The sequence below is a fragment of the Glossina fuscipes genome, unplaced genomic scaffold, assembly GCF_014805625.2.
Source record: "Glossina fuscipes isolate IAEA_lab_2018 unplaced genomic scaffold, Yale_Gfus_2 133, whole genome shotgun sequence".
NCBI lineage: Eukaryota > Metazoa > Arthropoda > Insecta > Diptera > Glossinidae > Glossina > Glossina fuscipes.
Window position 1 is genome coordinate 2017002 of NW_023998476.1, and position 18540 is coordinate 2035541.

The 18540-nt window shown below is 34.1% G+C and overlaps 3 protein-coding genes across 3 annotated transcripts in view; 1 reads left to right on the plus strand and 2 right to left on the minus strand.

The window, feature by feature from the left end:
- Positions 1 to 9277: 9277 nt before the first annotated feature.
- LOC119640918 (proline-, glutamic acid- and leucine-rich protein 1) lies at positions 9278 to 11770 on the minus strand. Its single transcript, XM_038039270.1, has one exon. The coding sequence runs from the start codon at positions 11636 to 11638 to the stop codon at positions 9341 to 9343; it is 2298 nt and encodes a 765-aa protein (XP_037895198.1). The 5' UTR covers positions 11639 to 11770; the 3' UTR covers positions 9278 to 9340.
- A 1519-nt stretch (positions 11771 to 13289) lies between these two features.
- On the minus strand, positions 13290 to 15144 carry LOC119640909 (membrane-bound alkaline phosphatase). Its single transcript, XM_038039246.1, has 4 exons — positions 15066 to 15144; positions 13823 to 14976; positions 13437 to 13764; positions 13290 to 13369 (listed from the first exon to the last, which is right to left on the minus strand). Exons 1-4 carry the CDS (start codon positions 15127 to 15129, stop codon positions 13296 to 13298), a joined length of 1620 nt encoding a protein of 539 aa, XP_037895174.1. The 5' UTR covers positions 15130 to 15144; the 3' UTR covers positions 13290 to 13295.
- A 1553-nt stretch (positions 15145 to 16697) lies between these two features.
- The window catches only part of LOC119640910, a 45694-nt gene continuing 43851 nt past the window's right edge, over positions 16698 to 18540 (plus strand). The window contains exon 1 of the mRNA XM_038039248.1: positions 16698 to 16747. The gene's annotated coding sequence lies outside the window, so the exon portion shown is untranslated. The remainder of the gene's footprint in view (positions 16748 to 18540) is intronic.

An 18540-nucleotide genomic window follows, 5' to 3' on the forward strand; every position in this document is an offset into this window, starting at 1 on the left:
AAAGTAAAAAAACGTTTGGAAAAATTCTTTGACGTTGTGCTCTGCGGGCATACGATCGCGGGGAACGGTAAAATTTGCTATCTCTACGCTGCATAGTTCACAACGCAATGACATAAATTTGGCTATTTCCTCATCAATAGCTGAAGAAGCGTTTTTATTATGGTCGCTAAGACCCACTAATTCAAGCTGTCGCAGTAAATATCTTCTAACAAATTTCTTGGAACATTATGAGCTGGAGAACATTTTATCTTCAACCTTTTGATTTTTGATAAGTAAATGATTTCGCGCAGATCTACGATCTGCGAAACCCCGCTTACATGGATCGCATCTAAATAAAAACAATATCAAAATAAGATTTAGAAATCAAATTAACCCACGTGAAACAATCGGGATTTGAATGTTGACGTATGTTGTCCAGCAGTAAAAAGCGCTTAGAAAATTTCTCATTACAACATGGCTATCAAGATCATGAAAATTCTTTACTTCAACGCTACATAGCTCACAACTTAGAGACATAAATTTCGCTATCTCTTCAATAAACGCTAAACCCTGCTCACGAATAGCTTTAGCTTGTTCGGAAAGTTCTCTTGCTGTGTCACTTTTTTGACGCTGTTCTTTTCAATCTTGCGGACTTTTGTTGCAGCTGGTTTTTAGCAATGAATATTCTGTGCGTTCCTTTGTACCATAGACGAAGATCTTGTGGTTCTAGCCTTTTCACTGTATAAATAGGTCTTCTGTAAAGTGTTTTATGTGGTGCATGTTACATTCAATTGCTTTTCTTAATCTCTGAAATGAAGAGTCACAAAGTGCGTATTCGACATATAATGCTTTAGGAATTTGAACAAAACAATAGAGCTAAACGGATAGCTCATTCAGCATATATTCAGCATATATACTGATAACTGCATATACGGTGAAGGACTGATAACTGATTGGGCGGTTAGAAGTTGATTTGTAAAATTCCATTTTGTAGATATAACCGAGGGCGGGACGACCCCCTAACTTTGACGACAACTTTTTAAAGGCAATAGTGGAACAAAATCCAAGCCAATCAAGTGCATGTACACCAAAACGTTGAATACCTTACCACCAATACTTAACCGCCATCTGGAGAAATTAAGAAAAGCCAGCAAATTGTAAAAATCTAGAAGAACAAATTTTTCATCTGTTTTTGATTCGAATTCGCTATACCTCCCATTTATTTGTAAACAATCTCATCTGTTTTTGATTCGAATTCGCTGTACCTCCCATTGATTTGTAAACAATTTCAAAAAATACATCAATTGCTGAACATTTAAATTGAATTTTATTTATTTTATTTTTTTTATTTTTTATTTTCAATGTAAGATAGTCAATGCCTTGCGTGATGGTTATAAGACTTAAATACGTTGATTGCCCGGTTTTTATTGAACACAAAGTAGGATGCAATCACAGTTATACAGTTGCAGTATAAAAAATGGACTAAAATAAAATGCAACAAAATGAAGCTAATAAGTCTAGTTAACTTTGAGAGCGACAATTATATCGACCCTTTTTCAATCACGTTATTTATCTACACAATAGCTTTTTAACAAAAATATTTCAATGGTCTTCTAAATAGAAATTGTTGCCGCAGTTGAGGTTATTGACTTCAAATATGTTAAAAATATTTAAGAAAAGGAGAATTAAAGTGCGATTCTCATGAATCGGTCTTGCTGACTTTCGAACTTAGCTGAACGAGGTAAGAAAATGTTGAGGTTGTGCTTGTTTATGTGCCTTTGTTTGCAATGGGGTGTGTAGTTTTTAGTAGTTAACAGCCAGCCGAGCCCGACTATAATGTTTTCAATTGTTGTTTCTTAAAAACACCTTTAATTGAAATAAAAGATGCAAGAAAAATTTTGTTCGATACACTGAAGATTTTGATTGTGTTAGATATACGAGATTCGATCCAGGCCGAATATAAATTTCTTACTTCTTTTAATTACCATATTATTTATAATGTATCTTGTGGATCAAAAAGAAAGTATTTGCATAAAGATCCTTTCACCACTCCATTTCATTTTAGCCGTTTTGAATCAGCCCAAGTCTCGAAAGAGTTTTGTAGTTGCAGCGAAATTTGCTTTCTTCTCATATGCATTTAATTCAATTTTGTTTCACTTAAATCCGTAAAAAATAGTTTTAAAAAATTAGAAGAAAGTAGTGTAGAATAGATTAATATCGTGGAGAGATCACTTTAAGTAAGTTACGTAAAAAAACAATTCTTATATATATAGGAGTCGGGAGGAAGTTGTCGCCAACCAAGGTACAAATCTTTAAAGATGTCTTAACCGTTTTTTAGCTTTTCATGGGATCAAAAAATGTTTTGAAGCAATTAATTAAAGATCGCTTTTTGACGACGAAAGACCATCCATATGCAACACATATTTGTTCCTTTAAAAGCTTTTCCTTGTAGATGTGTATGAGGTTCAAACAAAGATACCAGTAAGGCTATGCTTTCTATGCAAGTGCACAAAGTAACTTAAAAGACGACTTAGAATGAATAAGTATGAACTGTCGATAACCAAAAATCTGAGTACGGTAGGTATCTTCCCGGTATGGTGGTTAAAATAAGACATATGGGCGAAGAACATTTCAACAAACTTATATGCATCTTTTTCGAAAGCATTGGAATAATTGGATCGTACACTTCCTTTAAACATGACGGTTCTTTATCGATAACGTACACACTGCCAATAAATGGCAATCAGCCGACGAATTAGGTTCTGATGCTTTCTTTATTCATTAATCATAGAAAAAACGTTTATGAGAATTAAGGATCACATCACACATATGCAGTAGTATCCAAAAAACAGACATACCTTGTCCAAAATTCGGCATGGTAGATTTCTTTGCCACTTCACTATTATGGGATAATTTTCAGATTGAAAATTCTGCCTTTTTACCATATAAAGCTTCAGACTTCGTAGGAACGCTTATATGAGATAAAAAATTACCACAGCCGATCCAAAGTTTGCATAACAATTTAAAATGCCTAAACACTACTACTCAGCCACATAATCCGTATAGAGCTGGGGCTGTGTTTATTTTTACCAGGTTAGCTAAGTAGTTACACAAAGAAACAAAAGTAAGAAAACGACAGATATATATAAATATATGTAGTGATGTTAAAGAGGATGGTATGTTCTGCTTATTCTGCTCGTCACAACGTTCGTAAGCCTTATTTTTCGTCTGTTAGTTCGAATATGTACATATCTGTTAATCTGTTAAGTCAACCTCAGTTATTGCAAACATATAGGCACACATACATATCACTCGCTTCCTTCACCAAACCACTTACAAATTAAACCTGCGACACTAACTATTACGACGTTTAGAATTTCAGCCAGGGTCATAATGGAGTTCCTCATTAGGCGTGCATGTACGCATATTTATGTCTAATAAAAAAATTAAAGTTACTTATAAAAAAACGGAAGTTTTTCTAAGAAATGGACATGTGCATTTATACAAGTTATGAGAAATTATTTCACTTCATTTTATTTCCTCAAAAGTTTTACATAATTTTACGTTTGTACGGTTTCATTATGGATTGTATTATTGTAAACAAACAAACGTAAAATTTTCGAACGCCGTATATAACTTTACTTTGTATACTCCTCAAACGAGGGTAAATATATCTGCTTAAAAGTGGATTAATTCTTAAATGGACATGGTAGACACCGCGACCTGGTGGATTAATTTTTTCTTAATAATATCAGCGAAATGAGCATCAAATAAAAGAACTTGTTTAGCTTTTTTTAGCATGAAGAGATAGGCATATTCGGCCACGACCGAATATAATTTTCTTATTTGCTCGATCATAGTTCTGCCTGTCCGCCCTGTTGTCCTCTAGTGTTACAAAGCTACTTGACTTAAAAATTAATACAAAAATTAGAAACTCGCAGCACATATTTTTGTACTCATCACCGAAGGATAGGGATTATATTCATTTGGTCAAAAAGTTTGCAATGGGTTGAAGTTAGCTTCAAAGACTCTGCAGAGTATATACATTCTTGATCACCACCTAATTCTGAATCGCTTTAAGCACGTCCGTCTTTCCGCCTGCAAATTTGGCAGAAACATTGGTAGTTCTTTAACACGGGTTGATATTGAAAGTGGGTCAAATCCGTCGACACGCGTGCAGTATCAATAAATTCAGAATATCTCTCTTTTTGAAAAGGGTATAAAAAATTGTTTTTACTCATGCCTCATAAACTACATAGACAAAAAATTTGACGGTATAGGCGTCGCCATTCTGTCTGTTAGTTCCAAATATGAATGTGTAGGTAAGTAGATGGTAATAGGTTAAGGAAGGTGGCAATAGACTGAATCGTTATTATCTATGCTTACTGTGGTACAAATAAAACGGTAAAAGAAGTTAACTTGAGAATAGTTCAAGATATACTCTTGAGGCATTAAAACTAGGAAAATTAAACGGAAAAGTCAAATTTATACACGCATGTATGCGCATACATGAAAATATTAGTATTTTGGAAATTTCTGAGGTTTTTTCCCTATGAAAAAATGTACATTTTTTTATTATAAGGAATAAATTTTTGTCTTGGATGAATTACGTCTAACTTACTTTTACAAAATAAATATAAGCCGGCTTTACATAACTATATTCCTTTTATTCCTAATTATAAGTCTAGCCTTTTGAAAAAAGTTATTTTAACATAGCGTCGCAAAAAACCGGAAGATATTTCCGAGCTACCCGATAGTCTTTTTAATGTTTTTCTCTTTATTATTTTAATTATTTAATTTTGTTTAATTACTTCATCTTTTAACCTTTCTTAGTTATAATATCTACAGGCGCATATACCCGCATTAATTAAAATTAAAATTTCAATTTTAAATCGAGTTCCTAACAAAGGTGATTTTTTCAAACTTTAACTTCGTATTCTTTTTGTTCATTCAAAGTGTTGCCATTTAATGAACTCTGAAGAAGCAACTCTGTTCTCTCTCTATTCTCAATATATGGTAATTTTTTTTTTATAAACCATGTACAGGGAAAAACCAGCTAACGTTTTTTCAGAATCAAAATTACTATTATTATTATTTTTTAACGAGGAGATGAAATAAAATTCCAGGTGCGTTTACCCTCTAAGATATTGTGTAATTTTGTTGTTTGAAGTCGATGGGAAATCTGTAAGCTGTAGCGAAAACAAACGAATAAACCGCTGCTGCCGTTGCTAAAACAGATGTCTGAACATCACCTCAATAATATTATTTCATAATGTAAACCTTTATTTTTTATAATAGCATTAATAATTAATAATTTTTAATTGCCATATTTCTTAATTTTCAATTTAAATTATTTTCCTTGAAATTATCTGATTCATAATTTCTTTTTCGCTTTCGCTAAACATATAAAATGAAGAAAATATATATATATTCATGTAATGTTGTCTTCTTCTTTTCCTTCTGCTTACCGTTTTAAATGTATGACCAATACATGTCACAGCCGAAAGTAAATGTCACCGCCGAAAGTAAATGACACCGCCGAAAGTACATCTCACCGTCGAAAGTAAATAAAAGTCGCGAAACTAATGTCATAATTAAAGGCAAAATAAAGGCAAAACTCGAAATGCTGTCGCTACCGCTAAATGTAAAATTGATGTATTGCTTTTAATGTTTTAATGTTTAAGTCCGCGTTTGAAGGGAATAAAGCATTTCATTATTGAAGTTGTTTTTCATTTATTATGGGAAGGTTCTAGGTTGCGTTTTATATGCTCAAAATTATCAATTATAAAATATCTTAACATATGCTCCTGTAGAAATTTTTCTCTTTCTCATTTTCTGTTTGTTTCTCTTTACTTGACACATTCTGTTGTGTTATAAACTAATTAGCTTGTGTCTTATTCGTCCAGGTGAAATCTTTGCCATATTGGAAAGTTAAGAAAGATTGAATCGCATTTACGTTTCATTAAGAGAAAAAGTAATAATGTTATTTATACTTTGTAGGGGTAATGCTTACCCCCGGGCCCATATGACGTAGTAAAAGATGGACTCAAAACTTCAGACATTACAAACAGATCCAATAAAGTGAACAAGGTTGATTGAAACCACGCTCGAGGTTTCACGACTTTCGCATTTAGAGATTCGATGAAAGAGCAACTAATGAATAAAATGATTATTAATACTAACTAAACTATAGAGTCATCTACTTTTTGTTTCCGAAACCAAACACAATTGAAAGTCTTTGCTGATTGCTATTTGGATCATTTGTTTGATATTGTTTGAATCTTGGCATTATTTGTGAAATACAATACGTACATAGCTGAACAGCGTACAGAAATTGAGAGATGATCGCGACTCGGACAATATGTGACTTCTACAAAATGTTGCAACATATCATACATATCGTAACAAAATCAATTAGTTCCGGGGAAGTTCAATAATTTGTGTATCGCCCGAAATGCTTATGTGAGTTTGTAATAAAGATCTGGTGATATTGTTCCCTTTGACTTTTTACTTTGCAGCCAATGTTGGAGCATTGCTTTACATCAATAAACCACGAAGACTATTTACTTTGCTCGTGAAATAGGAATAGATGTTTGTGAAACATTGGCGAAAATTGGTCTTCTACGGTTGAGATTTTACAAAACTCCAAAGGCGGTTGCTTATATGAAAAGACATGAACTAATGTATAAGGTAAAAAAAAATTCATGTCGATGGCCCATACAATTTAAAAAAAAAAAAACTCTCCGTCCCGCACATAAAATTAGGACCTGAAAATGACGTTAGGCAGACATGTAAGAATTATAAACAAAGGTGGACGCTTATTCTCAGATGTTTGGAATTTTTATACAAATTATTGAGAATCATAGACGCTTACTTTCAGTTGGCGGCAAATTTTTATACGTTTACTCTCAGATGCAGGCAATTTTTATACAAATACATGTTCAAGTATTGAGATCAATATTATGTCGCGTTCCTAAAAAAACCCAAGCTAAAGCAACATTAGTGTTAATTCAGACATTAATGAAATTTTACGAAAGTTATACCTCTCCTTGGAATTCCTCCACGGTGCCTATTTTAGGCGCTGCTACGTCGGCATCATCAAAAAGTTTGTGTAAATGTTCAACTTGTTTTATGTACGGTCTTATGATGCCAATGGATTCTGGCTTAATATCCTTACGATAAAAGTTGACTGTCATAAGGAAAACCTTCAAAAATGAAATAAATGTTATGAAATACTAAATAGAAGGGATTGTGCTTTTAAACTAAATACAACTTACCATCTTCGCTTCGTACATATTTAACCACTGCATATCCTTACCACGCGTTACGCAGAAGAATACACCATATGTACGTTTACCACGTACGTTTACGTTACCATTGGTACGTTTAGAACTTTACGTTGCGATTGATAAAAAAATGAGTTAAAAATTTCATCCTTTGAATGTTGTTCGGGTGTATTACGTAAAATAAGCGTATCTCTCGTTCAGATATACAGCCTGCGTATAAAATTTTATGTTTATATATAGCTTGTTTGGACAGATAAAGGAATTTTTAAACTTGTTAAGAAACTGTCTTGGCGAACCGGTTTTTTTGATCTGTATAATCGGCTCTTGAGCCGGCTATCCGAATTTGAGAAGCAATTTTTTCCATTGGATTACTTTTAAGTAGTTAAGGGAAAGAGCCGATAGCCTGTGTTGCTAGTGCTCAATGTCTCCTTTTTTAGTCTAAGAATTCAATTCATTAGTCTAAAATTAAAATAATAATAATAATAATAGTTAAGGGAAATAGCATATAACAATTCCTGCAAGTTTCATTAGGTAAACCGATCTTTTGAAAGAATACAAAAATTATATATAAATCTCATATTTTTGCTTCACCAAAATACGAAATCTTTCACTTGTAAAGATACTTTTGTACAAAGTTTTTTTTTTTCATGTGAGTGAAATTTAGGATTAAAGACGTTAACTACCTCATATTTTTTACTTTAACAAGCTCTGCTCGCGCAATCGATTATAAAGTTAAACGACTAAGCACAAAAGAAAGAAACCCGCAAAAGCTTCTACCCATTCACCTTGACATTTACCTATGCCTTATATAAAATCAAAGTCTTTGAAGAGAATTTCAACAAATTCCTAAAAGATTTTCAAAATTGAAGATGAACCGTTTCAAAAGAACCCTTTCCAGGGGGCCTAGCCTAAGTCATGACACGTACGTTATGACCGCTGACCACTTCATCTTTTTGAATTTATTATAAGTATATTTATATACATGGCACTCGTTTCACCAAAAGTGTCACCTTTTTAACGTAGGTCCTCTATATCTATGTTACAGGATGGTACGAAGAATGCGATTACTTTTAAATTTCATTACATGGAAGCGGCCAAAAGTTATATTTTTAGGGAAATGAATTTTTGACCATACCTAGGTGCACCAAAAAACTAAAACTAAAAACGAAGAAGAAAACCTACACCAAAAAACTAAAACTAAAAAAGACGAAAACCTAACCAAAAAACTAAAAACCTACACCAAAAAAACGACATTCTCTACACTTGGTGTCCAAAGATATTTAATTGAAATGCTAGCATGCATGCGCACCGCAAAAAGACTCATCCTATAGAGTGGGCGGAACATCGTCGCAAAAAATATGTCAGCAACTTTCTGAATAATTGTGGTGCTACTTCAGGGACTACCGAATTATCAACGCAAGTATATTAATATAAATTTAAATATCGCTGTTTTCGTAAATAGCAATAATTGAGCTAATATTATAATAATAAATATTAGTATTTAATACGTTGCAGCTTTGAAAGTGCCTAAAGACGTCCACTGAAAACTGATGCAATCATCAAATTATTTTCTTTTGCTGGTATTTTTAGAATGTTCCCATTATTTCGTTGGCATATTCATTACTTTACTTATTGTTTTCATGCGAACCGCCTATATTTTTTTAATTTTGGATTTTAATATACCAAGAAAATAGTAAGTAAATAATACATATATTTACGATATCAAAAATTAAGGTGAATTTTTATTTAGATTGCGTAAACGCTAGATTGCTAGGAAATCACAAAATTAGTCTTTACGGATTGGTATTCGCCGTCTTCAACTTCTATGTGAACGCACAAGTATTAGTGAACACACAAAAGCGAAGTATTCCACTTATGCCAAGACACCCTTTTTCGCGATAAAATTGGTAAATAGAATTTTTTATTTCAAAAAGAAATTCGTCTTACTTTTTCGTCACATTAGTAAGCGACAACAAAAGTTTTCTTATTAACCAAGTTTACTGTTTATTGAAAATTTAAGAAAAAACCAATTATATAATGATTTTTATGTAATTAAAAATATGATTGTTCTTCGCTTAACTTAATTCGTCAACAAATTCGGCTGCGATGTCTTCCAGCAACTGATCGATAGCATCTGCGTCGCTTGAATTAAGTACGGTCCAACTTTTTTTTGAACCGCTAGCCGTATCACCTTCGTCAATTTTCCGTATTTTCGAGTTGGGAGTATATGTTTGGTCATCATCCATTTTCTCCTCTACGACTGTTTCATTTGCTTTATTAACTTCCTTATAGCATTCAGCGTCCAGCCCACATGATGAGGAACCGCAATGATCACAGTGTTTAGTCTCGTTGTTGATCATCTCGTTTATTTCCTTACCTTCACTATAGAAATCAGCTTTCATTGCAAATGATAAGGAATTATTGGGATGATCAGAAGGTCTAGTTTTATCGTCACCAAGGTCTTGATTTTCATTGTTAACTAAATTATCGTTGCTAGTATTTTCATTGTATTGAGATCTCTCCAACAAGTTTCCAGGGGTAATATTCAATAAGTGTTCTTGCCCTAAGTTAACGAATGCGTTACGAATATCGCGTGCTTCTAAAGGGAACAACAAACTCTCCTTTTGTGGATGGAATAGTTTTTCCAAATTCCTTATTAAATGTGTGCATTGATTTCTCACTGACAAACTATTGTCACTCAAATGAGCGCATTGCAAAATTTTTAAAGCAATTTCTGTTGGTGGAGGGCACAAATGATTTGGCGCCATTATTGTCACGCTTAAGCTATTATAAACTTCAAGACGATACATGCTATTATGTTGTATTACCGTAGATGCGGGTAAACTATCATACAGTTGAATGGAAAGTTGTACGATATTTAGATGAATTGCTTTCATAGTTGATGGTTTCAAAAAGTTTGCAAATGTCCACAAAATTTGTTGTAAACAGCGTAATGCCCACACAACGCTTATGAGCAAATTCTTGCTTCCATACTGGTTAATTTTACGGATTGAATTGCCTTGAGAAAGCTTGGACTGATCGCTGCGAGCCTTGTTCAACTGTCGTCTAGCTTGTTTTGACAGGTGTTTACGGGCTCCACTTGAAATTTGTAAAGTCATTCCACTATACACACACGGAGTGTCGCTAAATATTTCATTCACTAAGAATTCAACAACTGTTTCACCATGACACCCACTTTTTAATGTCTGACACCACAGAGCTATCGTTTCGTAGGCTTTTGCTCGTAGACTCGCCAAATTAATTCCATTGCTTTCTTCTTGTGCCTTCAGAACTGTAGTCCATTTTAATGAATCTAATGTAATATTCCAGATTAGCTGGTAATGCGGCTTCAAATGTGGGCCTAAAATTAATATCAAAGTATCCAACAGACGTAAGAGATCTTTGTGGAGTTTAGGCAATAATACTCCTAATGCCAAGTTATCCGCGATAGGATTTTGCTGCAAAGTAATGCACGTGACACTCGTTCCCACGCTAATAAGGTTTAATATTTTTTTTGGCATAATAGATTTTTCGACAGGAAAAGGGTCCTTTAAAGCTATAATCAAATATTCAATGACGTTATGAGCACGTACATGCAACTGCGCAGCTTTCCGCACCGGCTCGCTACTAAGATCGGCTATTGTTTTGTTTCCTATCTCCTGACTGCTGTCGCCTACATATGTTTCTGAACAGTTTGAAAACATTTCATTGAAAATGGCATGAATGGAAGCAACTAATTGATTTTGATATTCTTGCCAGCGTGTTTTATGGTTTACGCCTTGTTGACCTCCACCACGAATTTGCTGCAACATGTGCATACATTTACCACAATATACAATAATATTATGATCAGTTGAATCAATAAACTTTCTTAAGAATCTATCTATTACGCTTTGAAAAGAAGCACTGGGCGCAGCATACAATCTTAAGCAAATTTCTAAGCAGCGTAATGCACTTTCTATACCGATTTCTAAAACATTATTCAGAGATTCGTAGACTTTGCAGAGATAGTTATTTATAAACATCTTTGATAGATCACAGTTTTCGTGACATCTCATTGCAAACTTTTTTAACAAATCAAAACATAAATCCATGTTACCGGAATCCTGGCTGTTACATGATTTTAATATTAAAGGTATCCATACATTGGCTTTCCTTTCTAAAACCGCTGCTTGTGAATAATCCAAAAATTGATTGAGTAATTGAAATCCCACCGTACGTGTGTTCGGTTTCAATAATAATGAATTAATGCGATGATCGATGTCATCCCCTTTATCAAAAATCTTATGCTCAATAAGACCATCTAAATAAACATCCAAATAGGTATTTTCCGTTGATAAAAGAGTTTGAAATAAAGATTTCATTTCGTTCATTTTATTTATAAGCTTCTGCTTTCTCAAATGAAAAAGAAATTAAGAACGACTTTGTTGACTTATTTTGTTTTTTTTTTTTTTGCATTACACGCACGTGAGTTCTAGTCAACTAACCACTAAAAAGAAGTTTTATTCTCTATTATGGCAACGCTTATACAAAGAAAGACAATGAAATGAAATTCCCAAGAAAAACAATATGTACCGCTTTTTAAAAACACTGCAGAAAATGTTCTTGTCAATGATTTATAATTCAATTTTTGACTCGTACGTTAATCGTCCAAATGTTACTTTAATAGATGTTGTCAAATTTAATTCATTATAAGATGCAAACATTTCTTGTTTCTTTTTCTTTGGTTTAATACTTTTTACTATGTATAATTTAGACACCAATATGTTTCAAATTGAACAGCTGATTGCACAAACGTTTCTGTAGTATTATTTTGTGTTTTCGTCAAAATTGACAAACAAGTGAAGAATACTTCGATTCAGTTAAAGTAAGTTTTGTGAGTGTTTTAAGTAAATTAAGAAGGTTCTTGCACAAGTAATTTCCTTGAATCGCATCTTGTATATATATCATCCCGCTACAGGGTTTGTTGTTACTTAGAAGCAAATCATCAGCGATTACCACAAAGATTTGATTGCAAATTTTCGACACTAAAAAGAAATGAATGCCTACAAATTTCTATTTTTTTGATTCAGCTAATTTATATGTTTCATTTTCGTAACCATTATCGCAATAATTTACCAATTTTGTTTCGTGTTTAGCATCATCTTAATAAAGACAGCAGTTGCATATTTTTCTTATACGTGAAACTTGAATTTTATTTTAGACAAACATTCTGAGGGTTACGAAAATTGGAATATAAGATCAATACCACGGAATAGGTACACGCACGCTAAAAATTTTAGTAAACTGCAAACGTAGACAGGCAGTTTTCTTATTATAGCTATCACCAAAGGATGAGGGGTATATTCATTTTGACAAAACGTTTGCAACGCCAAGAGGGAATCATCGGAGCATCAAATTCCAAATCGATTTAAACGTGTACGTCTGTCACTTTGTGTAATGTCTGAAAAATGAAGCTGTCGACTTCACGTTTGATAGAAAAATTCGAAGTTCTTGCACGCAGGTTGGTACTGAAAATAGGCCAAGTCGATAGAATAACTGGCCCACAGTAGCACGCAAGCTGAAACCACTTCTGTTTGTCAAAAGTAATAAAAAATCGATTTTTTACTCATTACTCTTGTACGATAATAAATAAATGTTCAAGAATTTGAACGCATGGGTGACGATGTAGTACATACCTAGCAAAAATTGAAAAAATAAATTACCCAATATTATAGTACATTTGAATTAAATATTTTTGGAATATCTATATAACGAGCAGAACAAAATTTCAAAAACCCTGTAAAGTGTATAAATTCCAATAATGGCCAATTTCACGGCCACGACCGAATATAATTTTCTTACTTGTTAGTCTTATAGGCTTTTGCCAACGCAATATATAATTATAGATTGAGATTTTACGCAGCCTTGGTCATATACGGTAAAATATTACGTTAAATTTTACCCATTCAGCCGCCCAAAGGATCAAACTCTCTGTACATTACTACCAACCCATGAAAACTGAATAATACCACAGGCGTTTTAAAGATATTATCGAGTTTTTAATAAAATGATGAAAAAATGAATTACAAAAAGAGCCATTACCGTTGGTCTTGCTTGTACGCCTGCAAAGTGAAGACGTCATTTATTGATTCTTAAAAAATTAAAAGGTAACTTGTTATTTAATATAACCTGCTCCAGATCTGAATGTCCCAATATTAGCGGCTTTTGCCATCATAGCTGGTATGTTACATTGTTCGTAAGTTCCGCTAAAGTAATGGGCAAAAGGTCCCGATGCAAATACACCAACATCGTCGCCACCATGTGTTTCAGATGCCAAAGGTACCGTAGCCAAGTATTGAAAATTAGGATCGATGGTCTCCTCCGGGGCAATTCGTTTACGTCCTTTTTTATTATAAGTATTGTCAAAGCCAGGACCGTTAGCGTAAGATAAAATTGTATATGGCAGGTCATCATCGGCCTGATCAGCAGCTAAACCAGTTATGTCCTCATCGCGATACTTATTAAAATTAAATATATTAATAATTGGAGTAAAATAGCCGAGTATAGGAACTTACAGGATAACCACTAATAGTCATTGTGTGCGAATGATCTGAGGTTACAATAATTAGGGTATCCTCTTCGGAGAACATTTTACGAGTTAAATCAACAGCTTTTGCAAGCTCTTCAGTGTCTTCTAACGACTTACGAGCTTTAGTTTCGTGATGAGCCATATCAATACGAGCACTCTCCACAAACAAGAAGAATCCATTGTTTTTCTTACTTAAAACTTTTAAAGCAAATTCAGTCATTTCACTAAGCGACGGTACCAATGTTGATATATTATTGCGCTTTAAATCACCGTGAAAAGGACAATGTGAACTACTAAATAGACCCAGCAGGTAGTCAGTGTTATTTAAATTTAACGAGTTGAGACCTTTCCGATTCCACACATAGTTGGCCTTAACATTTTGCGAACGCTTATCTTGTATCCAATATTCAATAAGATCACGACCATCATAGCGTTGACCTGCTATACCGTCTTCGTCGTTAACTGTTATGTTTCGGAAATTACTACGCCCTCCTCCCATTATAACTTTCAATTTGCGTCCAACAGGCCATTCGACCAACTGACGTGCAATGTCAACGTTAACTTTGGAACTGCAACCTGATTTTAGAATTTCGGCATCGTTCTCCCAGCCACGTTGGGCTGTATGAGCGTATACGCCTGCCGGAGAGGCGTGCGTAACGCGGGATGTCGTCACCAAACCAGTATCCATGCCGGCATTTTGAGCCCATTGAGCAATACTTTCCACCCAATTACCCACATTAAGACCGGCCATACAATCGAAACGTGGTACGTTAGCATTTACACCAATTGTACCGTAGTTACCTTTAACACCTCCTAAATAGGCTGTCGCACTACATGCTGAGTCCGCGACTTGACTATCCACACAGTATGTTTTTGACAAACCAAAATATGGAAATTTTTCAAATGAAACTTGTTTCGCGCTGTCACCCATGAAATTCCTCGTTGCTGTTATAGTGTGCACTGACATACCATCACCTAGAAACATAATAATATTCTTAGCATTATTCGTGATAGGTGATTGAACCTCCACTAATTTTTGTTTTAATATGTCTTGAGCTCTTTCGTTCCAATATTCGGTGGTATGTTCAGGAAACATATTCTTCATTGTATATTTCCTAGACGGTCCATACTTGAAATGGTCTAAAAAAGGATATAAAAAAGAGATGCTGTAATAAATGTTACTTTAATTATGGAAGCGTGCACTGTGAGTATTTGACGTGTCATACTACCTGCGGCTCTTGCTGTGTCGATTAGTAATGCTATTAATAAATAGAGCAAAATTTGCAAGCCCATGTTAACCTTGTTTTTAAACTGAATAAACTAAATGAAATGTAATGAGAAAGAACCATCAAAAATAGAAGTTTTAATCTTATCGTGAAATTTAGAGCCTATCTATAGGAAATTTATGATTCAGTTAGATTAAGTTGATAATAAGGGCATCATAAATAAATCGTCTTATAATAGTACTTTCGGAACGGATAATTTGACATAAACGGGACAGGCCAACTTTACAGGAGGAACATTTAGGGCTCTACAAAAGATGTAACGACCCGAAGTGTTTAAAATATATACATTCTGTATGTTTCTCCAGCTAGAATTCCCACGTTTGCACAAAATCTAAAACTTGACTCATACATATCAACTTAGTATGACCACAAAATTATAAAATTTGTTTTTATACCCATCACCGTTTTATCAAAACCCATAAAATATATACATGTATTCCAAACCTATTTAAGGGTGTCTGTCCGCCTGTGTGATTGTGATAGACATTCTCATATTCGCGAAAGATCAGCAATTGCCTTAAAATTTGGCACAAAGATTAAAAGTAAGACCAATATTCAAGTTAAGTTAAGGTTCTAAATTGGTAGCACTTTGACCGACATCTGTATCAATCTCCACATTTTAAACGCTATCAGTATTCCAGCTGCGTTTGGTGTTGCACGGCACAAAAAATATTTTTTTTTGCGATTTTTACAATGTGTGCGAGGAAGTGATTTCTGAATATCACTGTCAATTAAGCGAATATCGTGCAAAAAATGAGATGAGACTGAAAAAATTGCTCCAAAGGCGCTCAAAAATCAACGTTAACAGTTTTCACCGATCATCGTAGCGTTGTGCACTAGGAATTCCTTCCGCCGAGCCAAAACTGTTAACAAGGAATTTTATTTGGGTTTGAGGATTACTTTGAAGCCGACGAAACTGATTTGGAATAATAAATAGATTTAAAAAAGAAACAACAAAAATTGATCTTACTTTTTAAACCGCAACAGATACAACGATAAAAATTGAGATTTACATCTTATGGCAGCGCCCATACAAAAATGTGGAAAAGCGACCATGGCTACTTAATATTATAGAATATTTATTTTTTCATGATTCATATCAAAGTTTACAGCATCCAGAAAGAAGCTTTAGAGACGATGCAAGGTTTATATATTATTGAACAGTAGTATGCGGTGATGGATATAAAAGACTCTATCGCGGCCGAATATTATTTTCTTACTTGTTTATATTTGATTAGTCACACAGGCAGGGGAAATGAACGTAACTTATCCAAAAAAGAAAAGACCAACAAAGTGATACCAGCAAGGATACTTTAGGAGGCACTTTTTAAAATCCACTAAATGCTTGTAAAGTAGAATTAACACCCCCTTTACATGATCTGGATTATAGGTCTATCGTTTTATTCAAAGCGTCAATTATTCGATAATGGCTTGACATTATTGGACTACAAACGTGATGCCGCGACAATTGAGGTTATTGCATTTCAGGCGATATAGTGAGCCAAATGGTTTTCACAGGCTTCTTTTCAAATCAAATCTACAACGCGTTTCGCAGAGAATGAAATAAATTTTAGCTGAATGGAACATGATCCGGTCTATTCGATGCATGTATCAAGATTTTCCAGGTAAGCCTTCTCAATATTAACCAAATTTAAAAAATCAAATATGGGTTGGCATTGTCGTAATCGAAGACGACGGTTTTTCTATTGATCTATTTTGGACTTTTTTTTGTTTCAGTTCTTCGCTTTGTCACATTAATTGTTTGATAGTAGAAAATCATGAGAATCATTCGTTTGGTCGGCTTGAATTTGTTAATATGACATCGATTTAAATTTGTGTCGCTTGATCCATTTTGAAGCACGACTTTTCTTGCACTGTCTAGTTGTATCTGACCGTTTTTTCACTGGTCTGATTTCTTCAAAAATGGCTCGGTTTCGTTTTGTTTCACTAGTTATTCACAAAAAAGATTTCGGTCCATTCAACGTTTCTTAATCGAAATATTAAGCTTATTTTGTGCCCAATATTCAAATGCTTTAAAATTGTTTTCTTTTTTTCAGTTGCACAGCAATGTGAAAAATGAAACGGCCCCATCTTTCTGAACTTTTTAATGATTGAACGTAGACTAACAAAACATTCGCATTTTGCCGATTTTGATAAACAAGCTGAAAAATAGACGTTAATATTATTATTGATTTAGACCCAAGTCTTAAAGCACTAGCATCTAAGACTATTGGCGTAACTGAAAACTCCATCGCACTTGAGATTTGAACCCACGACCATTGTGGTTAGACGAGATCCTTTACTTAGGCGGCCAAGCTGGCGGATTTGTTTAAAACATTTTAAATAAGAAAAATCATTATAGCCGGCGAAGGTTGATCATTGTACGCTCCACATTATTTCTCCTAATGCAATTATTTATGCCTTTTCGTGATACTAAACCAAAATGTATACCTTGTTTTCATATAAATGCATATTACTCATGAAGAAAACCCTCTTAATGGAAAATCCACTGGTGTTGTCCAAGTTTAGCGAATTTAATTTTCTTCGTTAAGGGCTTTATATCTTTTCGTTTGTTTTCTTAAAAAGTTATAAATGAAACTGCTGCCGACCAGGAGCTTTCATTATTTTTTCTTTCATCATTTCCTTTTCTTTTTGTTTCTAACAGCATGGGTGCCAGGAGGAAGCAATTTTCCATCTTCGGACTGGTAGCGGGAACGGTCCATTGCGGGAGTTCCCTGGTGACTATGTGCTGACCCAATCGTGGGAAGAGCTTTTTGTCGTCGTGACGTTGCTTTGCACCCGGGTGTCTCACCCAAAAAAAGACTGTGAGTTTAGGTAGGCCTCGAACCCGCCAGAAGAGGAGATAAGCTTATATACGTATCTTTGCTGGCACTCGGGGACTAATCATCCTCGTGGCGCAGAGCGTGCGTTTTCACACTTCGCGTGTCATCGGACATCGTGGGGTTAAGCCTTTACGGCAGTGTATCCACGTAAAGTACTTAGACACATTCGTCGCCGTATAAAAGTTTTACTTTTCATTAGAGGCCTTATATTTAATTGGGTTTAAAAAATAGACCTACGCGAAGTAAATTTACTACGTTCAATTTTTATGGCATAGTGATATTATGGATTAGTTTTCATCATTAAATATTAAAAATTGTATTACATCAGCCTACTTTTCATGAGTTCACTTATATACCGAGGAGACGAACAAATAAACGTACGTAGTCCAAATTTGGTATAATTAATTTTTATGTTAGATTGATTCTACGCAGTCCAAATTTGTTATTTTTTTTTTAAATTTTTATGCCAATTCCTATTATATGCTCATCTTTAGTCTGTTTCACCAGATGAGGGTTATTTTTTGTAGGAACCATTACATGGAAGCAAGTTCGTAAATTTACCCCATCCTATCCAA

Bases quoted from the DNA above. Each gene is read 5' to 3' on its own strand.
- LOC119640918 (XM_038039270.1), bottom strand. From the start codon at position 11,638: ATGAACGAAATGAAATCTTTATTTCAAACTCTTTTATCAACGGAAAAT.
- LOC119640909 (XM_038039246.1), bottom strand. From the start codon at position 15,129: ATGGGCTTGCAAATTTTGCTCTATTTATTAATAGCATTACTAATCGAC. The intron at 14,977-15,065 runs GTAGTATGACAC...ATCCTTTTTTAG, and splicing joins CGACACAGCAAGAGCCGCAG to ACCATTTCAAGTATGGACCG. The intron at 13,370-13,436 runs GTTATATTAAAT...TTCACTTTGCAG, and splicing joins GACATTCAGATCTGGAGCAG to GCGTACAAGCAAGACCAACG.